The sequence below is a fragment of the Gymnodraco acuticeps genome, unplaced genomic scaffold, assembly GCF_902827175.1.
Source record: "Gymnodraco acuticeps unplaced genomic scaffold, fGymAcu1.1, whole genome shotgun sequence".
Classification (NCBI taxonomy): Eukaryota; Metazoa; Chordata; class Actinopteri; order Perciformes; family Bathydraconidae; genus Gymnodraco; species Gymnodraco acuticeps.
In genome coordinates this window covers 208,945-225,574 of record NW_022992177.1, presented here as the reverse complement: position 1 = coordinate 225,574, position 16,630 = coordinate 208,945, and the positions used below count along the sequence as shown (strand labels likewise).

Genomic DNA, 16,630 nt, shown 5'->3' with positions numbered 1-16,630 from the left:
CATGAAGATCAAAACAAAAGGTGAACCGTTGCCTTTTTCGTATTATAGTATATAGTATATAGTATAGTATTGAGACATGTTTAATTCTAATACAAGCACATTTATTACCAAAATAAAAACATATTTAGACACTAAAATCGTATTAGCTTAGTTTTTACTACAGGCTTCATGTCTGGAACTTTCACTTTATATCAGCTCGCTCACATACTCCAAGACCAGGGAGTGAACCTTTAGATACAAACTAGCCCACTGCTGTTAAATGAGGCATGACTCTGCAACTGCATGCCCTCTTCCCCACCTCATAATAATCTACAGATTCATTTTGGGTGGATAGTTTTACGGAAATGTGATGTTTCCAGAAGAGTTGCCATATGTTTCTGTTTTGTTTGGATTTTAGAAGCATATCCAATCACAGGGCACCAGGTGTTATTGTTGACCAAGTGAAGAACGGGAACTTGTTGTACTGAGTTGATAAAACTTATATAGTCAGTTATAGCTTGATGAAATTATGTCTTTCTTAAGTTTCTTCATCCAGGTTTTTCCAGTAAAAGATTCTAGCCTTTGCTTGTGTGTTGCAAAGTATTTTTTTGTTTTGAGGAGATTAATTTCATGAGGATATTACCTGATTATGGCTGCTCCGTAAGACTTAACTGTTCCCGTAAAAACGTGAAGGTTCTCTCTTCCAAGGTAATTGTTTAAGCTAAGATGTGAGAGAGACAATGCCTGAAGCTCATGGTAGATAGACACACCTCAAGTATTTGCTCAGTGTATTGCCCTCATCTGATACCCATGTAGTGTTGGATGCAAATGCAATATTCCTTCCATGACAGTTTACCTTGCACATACAGTAGAAGGTGAATGATTGTCAAAATAATGTGTATGGAATACAAATAGACTCTTATGCCCACAACTGTCCTGCTCTAAGGAGTGATACAAAGTGTTTGATGTACAGTACCTAATACCCTAAATACACTATAAGGCCATTAGTATGTGGCAGTTTGAAATCCATGTATTCAAATGGCAAAACCTTAATTTTGCTAAATACAGACAGTAGTTTGCTTTTAACCTCGTGGCAACAGTTTGAGGAAAACCGCCTTTTACAGCATGGCAGACCAATACACAGACAATGTCTGCAAATACATGTTTTTCAGAGGAGGGATTATGGGTTTCCCTGCACAGAGCCCTGACCTTAAACCCATCAAAGACTATTTGGATAAATTAAACCAACATAACCTTTATGGCGAGTTATCTCTCAAGACAGTGCCCAACATCAGTACAACTTTAGTGGATGAATAGGAGCAAATCCCACTCAAAAAGCTTGTGGAAAGCTTTCCTGGTGACCTATATCGCAGCAGATTAAGTACTTTGTGCTAGTTTCCATGTACTTTTCTCCATGTATTGTATGTTTTCATCCACCCAGTAATTGCATATTAAAGATGCAATGTTCCCTCTGTTTCTGTGTATGATCTGGCCTGAAGTCTGCTGTAGGGGGATTTCCCCTGCATATTTTGCACATATCTGTGTGCATTTAGGACATTCTTTGCTGACCACTAAGAAAGCACATTACACAGATTCTAAAGGTTCAAGTTAGATAACCTAACACCAAACAACATTTCGAATAAGGCTTTCTTTCATTCAAGTTTCCTGAATGTTTTATCTGAAGGGAAGTGACATGTGACATCCATTCATTTTGAGGTAGACATTTCACTGCTTATCCATATTGAAACATGAGACTACATAGTAGATAACTCATAGAAAATGATACAACTGATGACTATGGTAAATTCAACACTCAGTTTTTAATTATATTGTTCACTGCAACTTTGCATTTACTGAGAAAAGAATAATCTGCACACTGTTTTTGTTTTGCGTCTCGAGCCATCTAATTGTGTGGGCTGCCAGTGGCTTGTTTGGGTGTGTTTGCACAATGACAGTGTGATACTTGAACACGTTCTGTAAATGTAAGCACACTGAGCAGCTTCTGTACACAAAGCTCCGTCGCCTGGTCTTAAAGCCCAGCACTGCCCAGTAGCAGGCCCCAGCTATGGCCACTTATGGTGGTGTGAGTATAAACAAACACCTGGGCCTCTCCCCAGTCACCAGAACATCACACAGTTAACACACACACACACACACACACACACACACACACACACACACACACACACACACACCACACACACACACACACACACACACACACACTTAGAAACACTGTCACAGCGGCTTCTTCTGGCAGGGGTTGTAGAGACACGATTGGAGAGCAGAGAGAGTCTCTGGGTTTGGTTTATTGCAGCTGAGAGGGCTCTCCTCCGAGTAACACTTCATTTAAATTTAGTTTCAGGCATCTGGCTTTTTATACAGATGTCTAAAATAAAAAAATGAGCTGGTAAAACGTAAGTGTCCAGCTTGAAAACACAAAAACAGGGCTCATGTCCACTGACAACTATTTAACCTACTGTTGTGTTAAACCTGTGATGCTACTTTAATATCAGCCACCTGCCATCACAACATCTCTCCAGTTTTGAGAAGTAGAATGGAGTTTTGTTTTAATTGATGGGCAAATACAAGTTATATAACTTGTATTTGTAATTAAGATCTGAAACACAGTAACATTGGATTTTTCATACAGACAAAACAAAACACCAGTTATCATACTCGATATGTAAAGTGTCCCATTAGGAAAGTGAGAGGTTTGTGGTAGAGGGACTGAGAGTGAGAACACATGGAGGGGAGAAAATGAACACATGGATTCAATTGCCTTCTCTCTGCTCCATCATCAAATCTGTACGATCTTAATTAGGACATTAGGCTTCTTTTTTTCTCCCTCCTTTTTCCATCTTGCCAGCTCTCAGTGACGTACATTGTTAAGAAGGAATAACACTAACTTCAAAGCTACAATATCTGCTTTTTTATCTCACACAGCCGGTAAAAAGGGGGCCGATTGAATACCTTCCATTTCTCTCAGCCCCGGCCACTGTGTTGTTATCTTCTTCACGTCATCTGGCTTGAGAGTAGGTAGATTACTGGAAGCAGAAATAATGACTGCTTTGTTTATCGTGGCTTGGACACTGTCCGTTCGGGCTCTGAACCAAAGTTAATCTGTCAACCTGCCGTGAGTGGTTGAGTTTAAAATCTGGGAGTTAACTGTGGCGGGAAGGGAGCGGGTTATTGCATGGCTCGAGACTATTAAGATAAGGTACATGGAAGGAGAAGGCTGAAAAAACAGAAAATATAGCAATTTACACAGTATTTCCTTTAGCAGGATAATTAACTTGATGAAGGTTTATTCTGGGGAATGCCTAGGTGCTTTTCCAGGAGAACAGGAGTCATTATTTACTTCAGAGAAAGACTCCAAATAGACCGCTGACAGATACATTTGGATGTATTTACTGTATATTTAAATAATGAGTAGACAAGAAAACCAATTCGGAACATTGCAGGATGATATTTGTGAAAAAATAGATCATTTGAAAACCGCTCCTCCTTCGTGTCGAAAGGAGCCAGTTGAGGTGGTTCGGGCACCTAGTTAGGATGCCACATGAGCGCCTCTCTAGGGAGCAGTGGCGAGCCGTGACTTTTATACCTAGGCCCTCTGACCACCCCCCCCCCCCCCTTCACTCGAAAAAAAAGAGGAGATATTATGTCACAGCGTATACTTCAGCGGAATATCAAAACAGCGGCCCGGGGTGCAAAACTCATCAATGACAGCGACCCTCTACCACACAAAACAACATCATTTATATAAACACCTATCATGACAGGGCACCCACAGCCAAGTAACAATTACAAATGAATTAAGTCGGCACGGCGGCCCACATTGAAAATGACTTAGGCCTACCTTTGATGATAAATCACTGAAACACAAAGTCCATCTTCCTGTCCTTTTGGATGAAGCACTTGATGGCGGGTCATGCAGCTGATCCTTTGCCACTCCAGTTTATCATTGTAACTCAATCTTGAAAATGACTCGGTTAATAATTTCGCAACGATGTCATCACTATCACTGACATGAGCCATCATAAATCTATCGATCGTAAATCTATCGATTAGATTTATGATTCGAAAATAATAAAAGTAGGGTAGACATGTGGATATTATCCGGCTGAACAAAACGTGCATTTATCTAACAGGTTCGTTTTCCACAGACCTTATTTCGAGCTATTTTCCAAAACCCTATGGAGAAATCCCATTGCTTTCTGTCGAGGGAATCCGAGCGAAGCTTACTTCCGGGTTTTAGGATGCGTCACTGCACCACTTGCATAGACCTCACAGCGGGCGGAACTTGTCATAAAGTCCACAAAAATAAAGCCTGCCCATTTACAGGAAAGATATGATTGGTCAATTGTACTGTCATTTGGCATTACTCTCTCATTGAGTTACTATAACGGGCCCTCTGTGAATGTAGAGAGGGGCAAACAAGCTCTCCCGTCTTCACATAACTCGCAGAGACGGCATTTAAACCCTTCACATTCCAACAGAAACTGAACAGGCAGATTCGAAAAATGTATTTCTTTGGAAATATTATTTAAAATACAATTAAATCAAGTTATTTTGGTAAAACTAAGGAAAAATGTAACAACAACAAAATATAAAAAATAATATTTAAAATTTTTTTTTGTTTTTTTAATGTTTTCAAATATTGTTTTTTAGAATATCTAGAGGGCCCTGACGGCTCGCCACTGCTAGGGAGGTGTTCCAGCCACGTCCAGCTGGGAAGAGACCAAGGGGTCAGGGGCGGATCTAGACAAATATTCATGGGGTGGCAAGAGGGTGGCAGGAGATTTTGAGGGGTGGCATCCCCTGACAGAAGTATATGCTGATTTAAATCGCAATCATATCAATCAATTAGGGGTGTAACGGTACACGTACCCGTACTGAAATTATTCAGTACGGGCCCTTCGGTTCGGTACACGTGTGTACCGAACGAATATAGCGTTAAACGTAAAAAATTGAGAACATGAACAACTTTCTGGAAGTAATCTATATCATAGAGCGACCAAGTCATTTCATTGGACGAGAGGCATACTATGAGAGCTGGTCACAGGGATGCGTTCAAATGTAGTCAGTAATTTGAGGAACTGTCGAAATGGCGAACGCAGATAAAGTTGAGCTGAAAATCCTCCAGCATCATTGAAGTCTCCGGTTTGGGAACATTTTGATTTCGCAGTTACGAACAAGGATGAAGGACAAAGGCAGGGGGACCGAACCAAAGCTGTTTGTCGGCATTGTTCAACTAACATTGGTTACGCGGCTGGCAATACATCACACTCATTTGAAAAGGCATCACCCGAATGTGAATATCACCGGTACCAAAAGAAAAAAGACTGAAGTGCAAACCCAACTCCCACTAGCATTTAAGCCTCCACCACTCGCAAAGAGTTCAGACCGAGCCAAAGCTATTACAAACGCCAAATATCCTTATGTTGCTATGTTAGCAAAGCGCTACCTGGCTGTATCTGCTGCCACTGTCCCTAGCGAGAGGGTGTTCTCCACAGCAGGAGACATTGTTAGTGCCAGCAGATCTGCCCTTTCAGCAAGCAATGTGGACAAGTTCATCTTTCTTTAAACAACATGAAAATACAATGACAAGCAAGTCCTAATGTCAAGCTGGCTGCTTAGGTAGTACAGTTCAAATACAGATTATTTCAGTTCATCAAAATGCTGCACCTTAATGTTTATTTTACTATATTTTGTATTTATTTGAATACATTAGTCACAGTTTAATAATAATTTAAAAAAAATATTTAATGTTTTGTGATAATTTTTTCTGCTGTACCGAACCGAACCGAACCGAACCGTGACCTAAAAACTGAGGTACGTACCGAACCGAAATGTTTGTGAACCGTTACACCCCTACAATCAATGTTAACTTGGAAAGCCACAATATTAATATTTTAACTCAATCACATAGGTGATATTATTGTGGCACATCAGTAAAGCCTTACATATAAGGTGGCAGACATAATTTTATGAATTTTAACTGAACAATAACTGAATGAGTTTGTTTCACTCTTAGACCAGCAGTGATACCAAATGCAGACTGCTAAGTACATTAATTAACTGTCTCATCGATGTTTGTCTGAATTAATATGATACTATTAACAATCATATTATTCCTATCAGCTGTCAATCACTGTTAATAAATAAATAATAATAATAATAGATTTAATTTGTTAGCGCTTTTACAGGTGCTCAAAGACGCTTTACAGATATAGTGAAGAACTGTTATGATTCACATATTCATTTATTATTGAATAAACTATATTTTTTGGAGGAGTTAATGATGAATGTTCATCAAGATGCTTGCTCACCCTCCTTCAAATTTGAAAAACAAGTAATTATATCATTATTGATATACAGTTACAACTTTGACTTTACATCAGAAAGAACACACATTAAAGAAGTGACTAACTGCATCAGTTAGGGTTAAAAAACGTGTATTCAGCTAAAACATCGCTGCAGTTATTATCCAGTGGAAGGTCCTTACCTACTGACCTAGTTAAATCAAAGTGGTTACTTTCTGTTGGCTGGGCAGTGTAGTTTTACACACCGTCTTATTTTACTTTCTCAGGACTTAAAACTGTTTTTTGGGGGCAGACCCCCTCAAAGAAAAAAATATATACACGCATACAAGGTGATCATCTTAACAGTTTGTTATTCTCATCGAGTCATCCGTGAGCAGAGCATCAAGTTGGCATGTCTATTACAGCTGAATGCGGCGATTACTATTTTGTTCAGCAAAACGCCTCACAAACTTATTAAGATCAACAGCTGTAGTGCGTTTTGATTCAATGCTGAGTACAGCCAAACTTGACATTCTCTTCTCTGTCATTGTAGACCGCAACTACCTCATTCCTTCAGTGCTTGGGTCCGAAAGGCTTCTCGTTTTGCGCCGTCCCCCCGTTCAAGTGAATTCGCCACCAATCTTATTTCCACTCTCGCGCCAGGACCGGGGGAGCGGTTACATGACGTGCATATTGTGCTGCATTCACTTGTACTCGGACATTAGAGACTTTCTCTCATAAATGTCCGATGAGCCACAACTTTTCTTTCAAAACAAAGATGCCAACTGGGGTGGCAGCTGGGGTGGCAAGGCTATTGTTTAGGGTGGCAGTTGCCACCCCATGCCACCCCGGTAGATCCGCCCTGCAAGCGGTAGACCTACACTGTAAAATATTACCATGATTTCACAATATTTAGCTGTAATATTTTACAATAAATTACTGTTTTACCACTTTACAGTCTTTACCTGTAATGTTCACAATATAACACTGTAATTTAGAATGTCACAGTGAAATCAATACAGGCACAGTTAATTACTGTGAATGTACAGGATAAATGATTACCAAGATTTCACAACATGTTACTGTATTATTTCATAGTAAAATACTGTATTCAGACCATCCTCTGTGATAACACAACACATTAAGTGATTTTCTTGCTTTTATCGCTCTTGCTTGGCTTTAAATACTAATTTCTTTCTTTGGTGCAGGTTTTACTTAAATTGAAAGGGGCACCGCTGCATGTGCCTTCAAATAAATGAGGCAACATATACATATGTAAAATTGAAATTGTTGTCTTGGCTTATTGTTTTCAGGTGCTTCCTGGGCATTAAACCTGAAATGGGCTCGAAAGCCAAAAAAAGGCATGTCAATTTAAACCCTCATGTCAGCACATTCTTCAGAAAACGTGTTGACTTTGAGTGGATGTCGGTGTAGACATGTGCTCCCCTCCTTGTTTTCTGTCTCCCTGGCTCCGCCTCTGACCAGGTGCACCTGGTCTGCCCCTAGCTCCGCCTCTGCCCAGGTGCACCTGGTCTGCCCCTGGCTCCGCCTCTGCCCAGGTGTTCCAAATTCCACTCAGCCGTGTCTATATATAAAGAGAAGCTGGAGGAGAAGGATGTCTCGCCTATCCTAACGCCGGAGACACTGTCCTTAGAATACCTCTTTGCCATTTTGAGCTGTAGGCCATATTTTTGCAGATGTGTTTATGTTTAGCCTGGAGGACCTGGTAGTCCAGTTTTCTCTACTTTATTTTGTTTCCCACAGGGTTTATATTTGATTTCTGGTTAGGCGGGGGAGCTCTGGGTCCTACGGCCCGTGGTGTGGCTGGCTCGGGTTCCCTCCTTCTGTTTATTCCTTTTGGCCACTCCTCCAGACCTCTTTTTGTTTCCCGTTTCGCTTGTGTGAGCAAACGGCTGATTATCAATAAATGCTCGTTACCAAGTACCGGTTACTGCGTGTATTCTTTCATGTTGCGGGTCTCAGCACGAGCCACTACCGCGGAGTAGAGGTTGGGGCCGTAACAACATTTCCAAGACACTGTGAAATTACTTTGCACTTCAATGGAGTAATAAAAAGTTTAAATGGGCATTTTCTTTGTTTTTCTTTGTTGATTGAGCTGATTGAATTGTGTAGTTATGGTACAATCCCAGTCAAATTTACAATATATTATCGTATTATTTAGATTTGTATATTTACAGTAAATTACTGGCTACTGTGTTGCATTACTTCTACAGTAATAGTGTGAACATACAGGTAATTACTGTAATTTATGTACAGCAAGGTACCATAATACCACAGCTCTGTACTGCTATATCACAGTAATTACATGGGCATGGCAACTGTAAAGTCACAGTATTTAGTTGTACTTTTATTCTAATTAACTGTAAAATATATACAGTAAATTACTGTGAAATATTTACAGTCAATTACTGTGAAATATTGACAGTAAATTACTGTGAAATCCCTGCAACTAGTAGCCAGTAATTTACTGTAATTTTACAGCCAAACATTTTACAGTGTAGGACCAGGTGGAGGGATTATATCTCTTCGCTGGCCTGAGAGCGCCTTGGTCAGCCCCAGTCAGAGCTGGTTGATGTGGCCAGGGAAAGGAAAGTTTGGGGCTCTCTGCTGGAACTGCTACCCCGCGACCCGACCACGGATAAGCGGGAGAAGATGGATGGATGGATGGATGGATCATTCCAATAACTTGTATATAGACGTATAGCACTATTCCACTTTTTTTTTCTCACTTTTTTAAAAACTATTTTTCTTTTTGTATTACTTTTAATATAGTATATTTTAATATTGTCTGCTTATCTGTATTATTAATAATAAAAATAATAAAAATAGATTCAATTTGTTAGCGCTTTTTCAGGTTTATTTGACTTTAACTTTAACTATATATTTATTTGTTGTTCCTTTATTTTATTTTATTTTCTCTTCACTATATATGTAAAGCGTCTTTGAGCACCTGTATTATTGTGTTGCATTGTTGGAGAAGCCTGTGACCTAAGATTTTCAATGACATAATCACTCTGTAGTGTTAGTTTGACAATAAAGAACCTTGAACCTTGAAATAATACAATCAACGTATCTGAAAATTGTAGGCTAATGGTTAAATACAGTAATCACTACAGCATAATCAATGTTTTGATTGTTAATCAATACATTTGAGACCCTTAAAACCTTTGTGTCTTTGGTTCAAAACTCCTCACTGATTTAACAAAGGAGACAGGGCAGGTTTAGTTTCTCAGTATTTAATTGACGCTCTTCTCCTAACCCTAAGGTTCTAATCCAAACAAATCTTTAATATTTAAAAGCCATTTCTTTGACACAGGGTGGAAACAAAAGATACAGCAGGGTGTATTTTGTCTTCATACTGTATGTATATCTCACAGGGTCAGTTAAATTACTGTAACCACAGTGCTAACTACTGTTACTACTCTTAAGAAGCTTTTTGTGATAAAAGCAGAGTCACTTGATACGTGACTGACAGATTCCCCGAGTGAAAATGGTCGGCCTTTTTTATTTACATTCACTGCTTAAGGCTCAATGTCAGTAGCCGAGGTTATTCTGCTGCATTAGCAGAATAGGAAGAGTGTCTGCCAGCTCTTCAGCTTTCATTAAAAGTAAACCTTTTAAGCCAAGAGCTGCTGCCTGCCCAGACCCCCCTGACAATAATGTAGTAACTGTTCGCCCGCCAAACTATCAAACTATTTTATATTCCACACCTGCTAGGCATTACACACAGTGGTCCAACCTGGCCATGCAAACACAACAGAACAGCCTTTGTTGGGGCCTCAGGACCATTAGGCAGGGTGGGTACAGCTCAAAAGTGTTCAAGAAACAATTTATCAGAAGGAGATAGACACACTACAGGGCTTTGTGCTCCCTGTGACACCATGCTCTAACGGCAGGCATTTCCTGCCCTGAGAAGGCAGGTTTTACAACATTTAGGGAGAGGTATTTTAATTGGAACCACAGCCTGACAGTGGCCTCAATGGAGAAACATGGAAAATCTGCAGCGAGGGAGGCTGACACTGATATATCATAAAGCCCAAAGAGGGTGGGCTCCATTTATAAAGTCATTTATTACAACTGTTTCAAATGTGTTGTGTTGTTTATCGTGTTAATGTGTTCATCCATTAAGTTCATTAATGAGTATTTTATTTTAAGCATATGTACAATGTCTGTTTCATGTAAGGACAACACAGTAGGATTCCCATTAGGTTTTTTTTCTTGACAATTTCTGCCGACTGGTTAGACATCAAAGACAGATGTGATGAATGGCATGATTCCCAATTATTTGGCACAGCTACAGCCGGCAATAACTCACACATTCTGCTATACAAACACACATTCATGTTAATCTGTCCCCGTTTCCTTTATATTTGAACATTTTGTGGTGATTTGGACTTTCAAACCATCAGTACAGATTACTAAGACATTTAATAAACACCCACAATTCATCTTATCCTTCAAAACTACAAAACAGATTTAAGATAGCATTAGCATATGTTGATGTTAATTACTGAGCTTAAACTGTGTAGTCTCCATACATATTAACATGTTTTTCTTTAAAATATTATTTGAGTATATTGATTCTGACATACTGTATATATGTAGTTGTCAAACATGGAGAAAAACAGCATTACAACAGGGGACGTCATTTGCTATGGAGTTACATGAAAAAAAAATGTTTGTTCACTTTATCTGTAACCTGTTAAACCCCTCTTGTCTACAGCTGTGGGAGACCGTACATCAGACTGAGCCATGGGGAGGGGTCTTTAGACAAGGGAGACAGGATACCACGGTCAGGTATGCTCTTCTTCCTTACTATTTCTACCACCACCTCCAAGCTGCTTAGAGAGTGTTTGTTGGCATACGTACTACGACACAGTGTATTTTACTTTTTTTGTGTATATATAAAGACAGAGCGGAAATGGTGCAGAGACAGAAAAAGGGGAGGGGAATTATATACAACAAAGGTCCCTACAAAATAATTGTAGAGTTGTTGTAACTCCCTCTTTCTGTGCCAGTTACAATGTGCTGTACATAATACATATAAGAGATATTGAAAACAGCAAAAATACAAATTATTTCTACAAACAAACAAATGTCTGTCTTAATTAATAACTTCTGTATTAGTAGTGGTGTGACAGGATAAGTACAAGCTATGTAACCAATTTATATTATGTCTTTATATATTTATATTATGATCATTTTCTTTATTCAAATTAATTAATTTCAAGATAATTATAATTTTGTATTTTAACATCAGATTTCGGTTTGAGTCACTTAAAATGTCACATTCAATATTATATTATGTGCATTAGTATTCAACAACCAATACATTTTAAGATCCACCATTGTAAATTCATAAATACCAGTCTTTCTGATGATACATACTCAGACCACTGTATAAAGCACTGTTGCCAGCAGATACTCTGTTACACATGCTTTGAGTTAGAGGCCTGCAATCACTGAAATGCATCATTGATAATGAATAGGAGCCCTCACCATCTCTCAGACTTGCAGAAAACATATAGAACAAAGGGGGATAAGAGGAAGTGGATATACCAGAGAATTAAATTAAACACCCTTAAAAGACTGATGTTGTGTATCAGTATATCTGTTTTCCCTTGGGCCACAGTGTGACATCTCTTTGTTGTTTCTCTTTCTCTAGCAGAGGACCCAATGGTGGCGTCATCAGACTATGACAGCACCCACGAAGCCAACCACAGTGACAGCAGTGATGTAGCACACACAGAGGAGGACACAGAAGAAGGAAAAAATCCTGCGCAAAACGTCATCCTCCTCCCACTAATACCTCCAGAGGTGAGGCCAGGCTAAATGACTGCTCATACAATATAACTCTGCTAATGAAACACGAGAAAGATAAAACGTATTATCATTGAATTCATTTGTCTTACTGCTTTTCATCTTGTGGCCCAGGACAAACCAATTCTGGCTCCAGAACCATTAGTAATGGAGGACTTGGAGCCATTGATGAGTCAGCTAAATAATTGGAACTTCCCCATCTTCACGTTGATGGAGAAGACCAACGGGAAATGTGGACGGATCCTCAGTCAGGTGAGCACATCTAAGAGCGACAACGATAAAGCTCAGAGGTCCGCCAGAGTGTCAATAAAACAGTTTAATATTTGCATAATGATGATGATAGCTTGAAAGTAATAAAAAGTGAGGAGATACAAAGTGACTTTTTTGCATTCATAAATGAATAGACTTGTTATGCACAGCACCAACATTTTAATATTTACTGATTGCAATTTCCTCCTTTCTTTCCTTTTTGTGTATGATTTTACCCCTTATAAATGTAATTTGTTGATCATCCACGTCTGATGATGTTCACAGACAATTTCATTTTCCTGTTTCAGGTCTCGTACAGGCTCTTCGAAGACACCGGCCTGTTTGCAACCTTCAAGATCCCAGTAAAAGAATTCATGAACTACTTCCATGCCCTTGAGAATGGTTACAGAGAAATACCATGTAAGCTTTAATATATCTCTGCTCATGTTTTTACTCTTCCTTCAGCTTATTGTTACTGCAGCTGCAACACTGAGTGCAGCCACTAGAGGGAAATGTCATACCATCAAACATATACGACTGTGTTCAGCCTTTATGGAGTTACATAAGCAACCTCACTGTGCACCCTGGTGGAGAAGATGACACACAATGAACTGACTTGTATTTCCTGACCCAGATCACAACAGAATCCACGCCACAGATGTGCTTCATGCAGTCTGGTACCTCACGACGCAGCCTGTCCCCGGCCTGCCGAGCCTCATCACTGACCACGGATCAGCCAGTGACTCAGGTGTGTCCATGGTTACATACATTCATTTGTCCTGGTGGGGGTGCGTGAATCTATCAGTTCACACTGATGGAAAATGTCACATAGGAACACATGAGCTCTCAATGCCCTTTCATTTGTTTTTTCTAAACTTTTGTTAAGCCATTTAATACCATACAAATCTGTTTATATCTAGGCCAGACTTTTTTATTTAGATTTTTCCATCTGCCTGCAGCTTTTCCGTGAGCCATCTTATTTATGTCTGGGCATCAAACCTTCAGGAGTGTGTGTTCTTATCCTTCTCACAGTTTGTCTTATCTTACTCAGGCTTTTGGCACTTGCATTTATGTATCACAAACTATTTGAAGTCTAGAACAGCATGAAATTGCAGGCAGATTATAGTTCCTTCTCACCCATATTTCCATAACCTCATTTGTATGCCTTACTAGGGCATCCCTTTGATCCACATATAAGTGGATTTGAAGTGTGTGTCTGTGCTCCAGATTGTGCGTGTGTGTGGTAAGGCACATGAAAGTGCAGTTGTGTTTGTGTAATTTCTTCCACCCTGCTCTTCACCGTCCTCCCTTTGTCTGCTCCCCCGCGGCTAGACTCCGACAGTGGAATAACACACAGTCATATGGGCTTCCTGGTTTCAAAGACCTACACTGTGTCAGAAGATGGTTACGGATGCCTGTCCGGCCTCATACCTGCTCTGGAGCTCATGGCCCTTTACGTGGCTGCTGCAATGCACGACTACGACCACCCTGGGCGGACCAACGCTTTCCTCGTGGCCACCAGCGCCCCACAGGTACTCGTGCATTGTAGAAAACAGATTTATCAAAGGCAGTTGAAGTTAATTTGCTTGATTTAGTGTTGTATTCAGTTTTTCTTTGTAATCAACAAGATGATTATTTCATTGGCCGTTTTTCCTCCACGTTGACTAGTTCACCGCCAAAATGCACTGGCAACGCTGAGGCAAATCATCTTTGTCAGCATAATCAAACCATCACCAGTTACAGTAGCTGCTCATTGTTTGTCAGAAATTGACGGGTGCTGTGGTTGTGTTTGTAACGTTATGTTTAGATCTATTATTGAGTAGTTTATAGGATATCTGTCTCGACATATCACCCAAACAAAAAGCTGTCATAAAATCAAAGAAAGAAAAATTGCTCTTTCTATCGATCCATCTATCTATATATATAGCACAGTGGCTATAACGTTCTTGAACATGGTACAAGCGTGATGTGTTTTTAAATTCTTGTGTTGTATTCAATGTCTCCTGAGTTACATTCTAGCAACATTTAAATAATCTGGATCATCAAGTCTCTCTTTGTTAGTAATATATGTGCAGGATTGCTGGATTCAAATAAAGGAACTTCTATACTAGTCAATGCTTATGTAAAGTGCTTGTGTGTTTGCAGGCAGTGCTCTACAATGATCGATCGGTTCTGGAAAACCACCACGCAGCCTCAGCCTGGAACCTCTTTATGTCGCGGCCAGAGTTCAACTTCCTCGTCAACCTGGACCATGGGGAGTTCAAGCGTTTCCGTTTCCTGGTCATTGAAGCCATATTGGCCACTGATCTAAAGAAACATTTCGACTTCCTAGCTGAGTTCAATGCCAAGGTAGATCTAAAAACACAATTGTTTGACATTAAGTACTGAAAAGATGTGACTTTCTGGTGTGAAGAGTTTAAGGGTTTGGTTGATAAAATCACTGGAAAATGTTCATTTTGACAACATCATACATTTAAAAACTTCTCATTTAGTTGATTTGGCCTCTAATAAGTACTTTAGGGATTATACAGTAGTTTTAAGCCAACACTGGGTCTACATACCTGATAGTATAAAGTGAATTATTGACGTTGAATAATTATTTTATTTTATTTTTCTTGGAAACAAGATTTGATTGCATAACCAATTGTCATGTAGCTTCACATGGCAACAGTATTCTCTAGTTGAGTCAAATGTATCCTTTAGAGCAGTGGTTCTCAAATGGGGGTACGCGGACCCCTAGATTGGAGTACTGCAGGGGGTACGTGAGATTTATTTTATGTTAATGTAAAAAAAAAAAAAAAAAGTTTTTGCGGTGTGGGTTTTATATTAACAGTTACACATATTTCAAAACGCGAAGTGTAATAACTGCAGTTTGCCTCCCTGTCAGAATGACAAAGGTCCTCAGTGAAGCACAAGCCCATGTTTCTCACTACATTGTAAGTACAACTTATTAAAAAGATCAGTTCAATGCAACTAATGTCGTCTCAGTGTTATTGCATGATGTTAAAATTGGTTTGCCATGAATTTAGTGATGGATTCTAAACATTTGAAATGTAGCATTTAAGTATTTCTCAGTTACAAGGTTGTTGTTTTAATAAATCAGACTCTGATGGTGCAGCACTGTACTGTACCTCTTTATGTAGGCTTTTCTTCCCTAACAAATTGTTTTTGCGCTGATCAGGGGGTACTTGGCTGAATTTTTTTTTCAAAGGGGGTACATGATTGAAAAAAGTTTGAGAATCACTGCTTTAGAGCAGTGGTTTCCAACCTGGGGGGCGCCAAAGATCGCAGGGGGGGGCGCCAGGCCTCAGATGATTTGAGGCCAAATATCATATTTAGACTTTTTTTTTTTTTTACATATAATTGTAACGCAATACATGATTGTCACTAAAAGCCTTGTCTCTACATTACAATAAATTAAAAAATAATAATTGATTACTTAATTTGAATAAAAATTCAAGTTAGCAGCTATTATAGGCATAAAAAGACAGAAATGTATAATTCTTTCTTTGATAGAAATGTTTCTTCTGCCCGTGAAGTGTCCAAACCAGGCTTTTCTGGATAAACGCATGTTTAAAACATGTCATTGTCCATGCCGGTTTCAGTTGGATTATTTGTCACAGTTGCTCCGATCAGATCGGTCTCCTCCATTTTGTAGATTATTTACGACTTTTGAATCCACATAAACAGATCGGCAAAATCCGGCTTACTTTGAGTATTGTGCAGTTTAATCCCTTTGTGAATTAGTTCCACTTGCGCCGTCCTTTCATTTCTTCATTCAGCGGGAATCCAAATGAATTAATCCTGAGTCCAATAACCATCAAAGTCACTCCAATAGTGCTCCTTAATTACGCTTTCATCCTCTTAACAAAATACTTCACATTCATCCAGTTTGTGACAGTAGCTGTATAGCATTTTTGAGACTTTTAAACTTTAATTACCGCTGTTGCGCCCCCCCCCCTTGCGTGTGTGTGGGGGGGGGGGGGCGCAACTTCCAACAGGAGTCATTTGGGGGGGCTCTTGGTAAAAAAGGTTGGGAACCCCTGCTTTAGAGGGGCTTGCCATACTTTCATACCTCAACTATTTTACTAGACAATAAACGTTATTGAAGGGGAAATATCCAGCGGTTTTCAAAGAACAAGTCTGTTTGTGCAGAACATTTCAGCAGTTCCAGTATGTTCAGCTGATGTCAACAACACAAAGCGCCCTGCAGCTTTTCAAGAACTCATTTAAGTGCAGACAGAATGTTGGTT

General features: G+C 39.5%; 1 protein-coding gene across 2 annotated transcripts in view; it reads left to right on the top strand.

Annotated features, from left to right (window-relative positions):
- pde3a (phosphodiesterase 3A, cGMP-inhibited) overlaps nucleotides 1-16,630 on the top strand; it is a 102,096-nt gene that overhangs the window by 71,709 nt on the left and 13,757 nt on the right. Inside the window, exons 5-11 of one of the 2 annotated variants that reach the window (XM_034204976.1) lie at nucleotides 11,032-11,105; nucleotides 11,977-12,125; nucleotides 12,243-12,380; nucleotides 12,686-12,797; nucleotides 13,012-13,125; nucleotides 13,710-13,909; nucleotides 14,523-14,726. In XM_034204976.1, coding sequence (XP_034060867.1) covers nucleotides 11,032-11,105; nucleotides 11,977-12,125; nucleotides 12,243-12,380; nucleotides 12,686-12,797; nucleotides 13,012-13,125; nucleotides 13,710-13,909; nucleotides 14,523-14,726 — 991 coding nt within the window. Of the gene's footprint in view, nucleotides 1-11,031; nucleotides 11,106-11,973; nucleotides 12,126-12,242; nucleotides 12,381-12,685; nucleotides 12,798-13,011; nucleotides 13,126-13,709; nucleotides 13,910-14,522; nucleotides 14,727-16,630 lie in introns of both variants that reach the window. The other variant, XM_034204975.1, reaches the window with a different exon arrangement.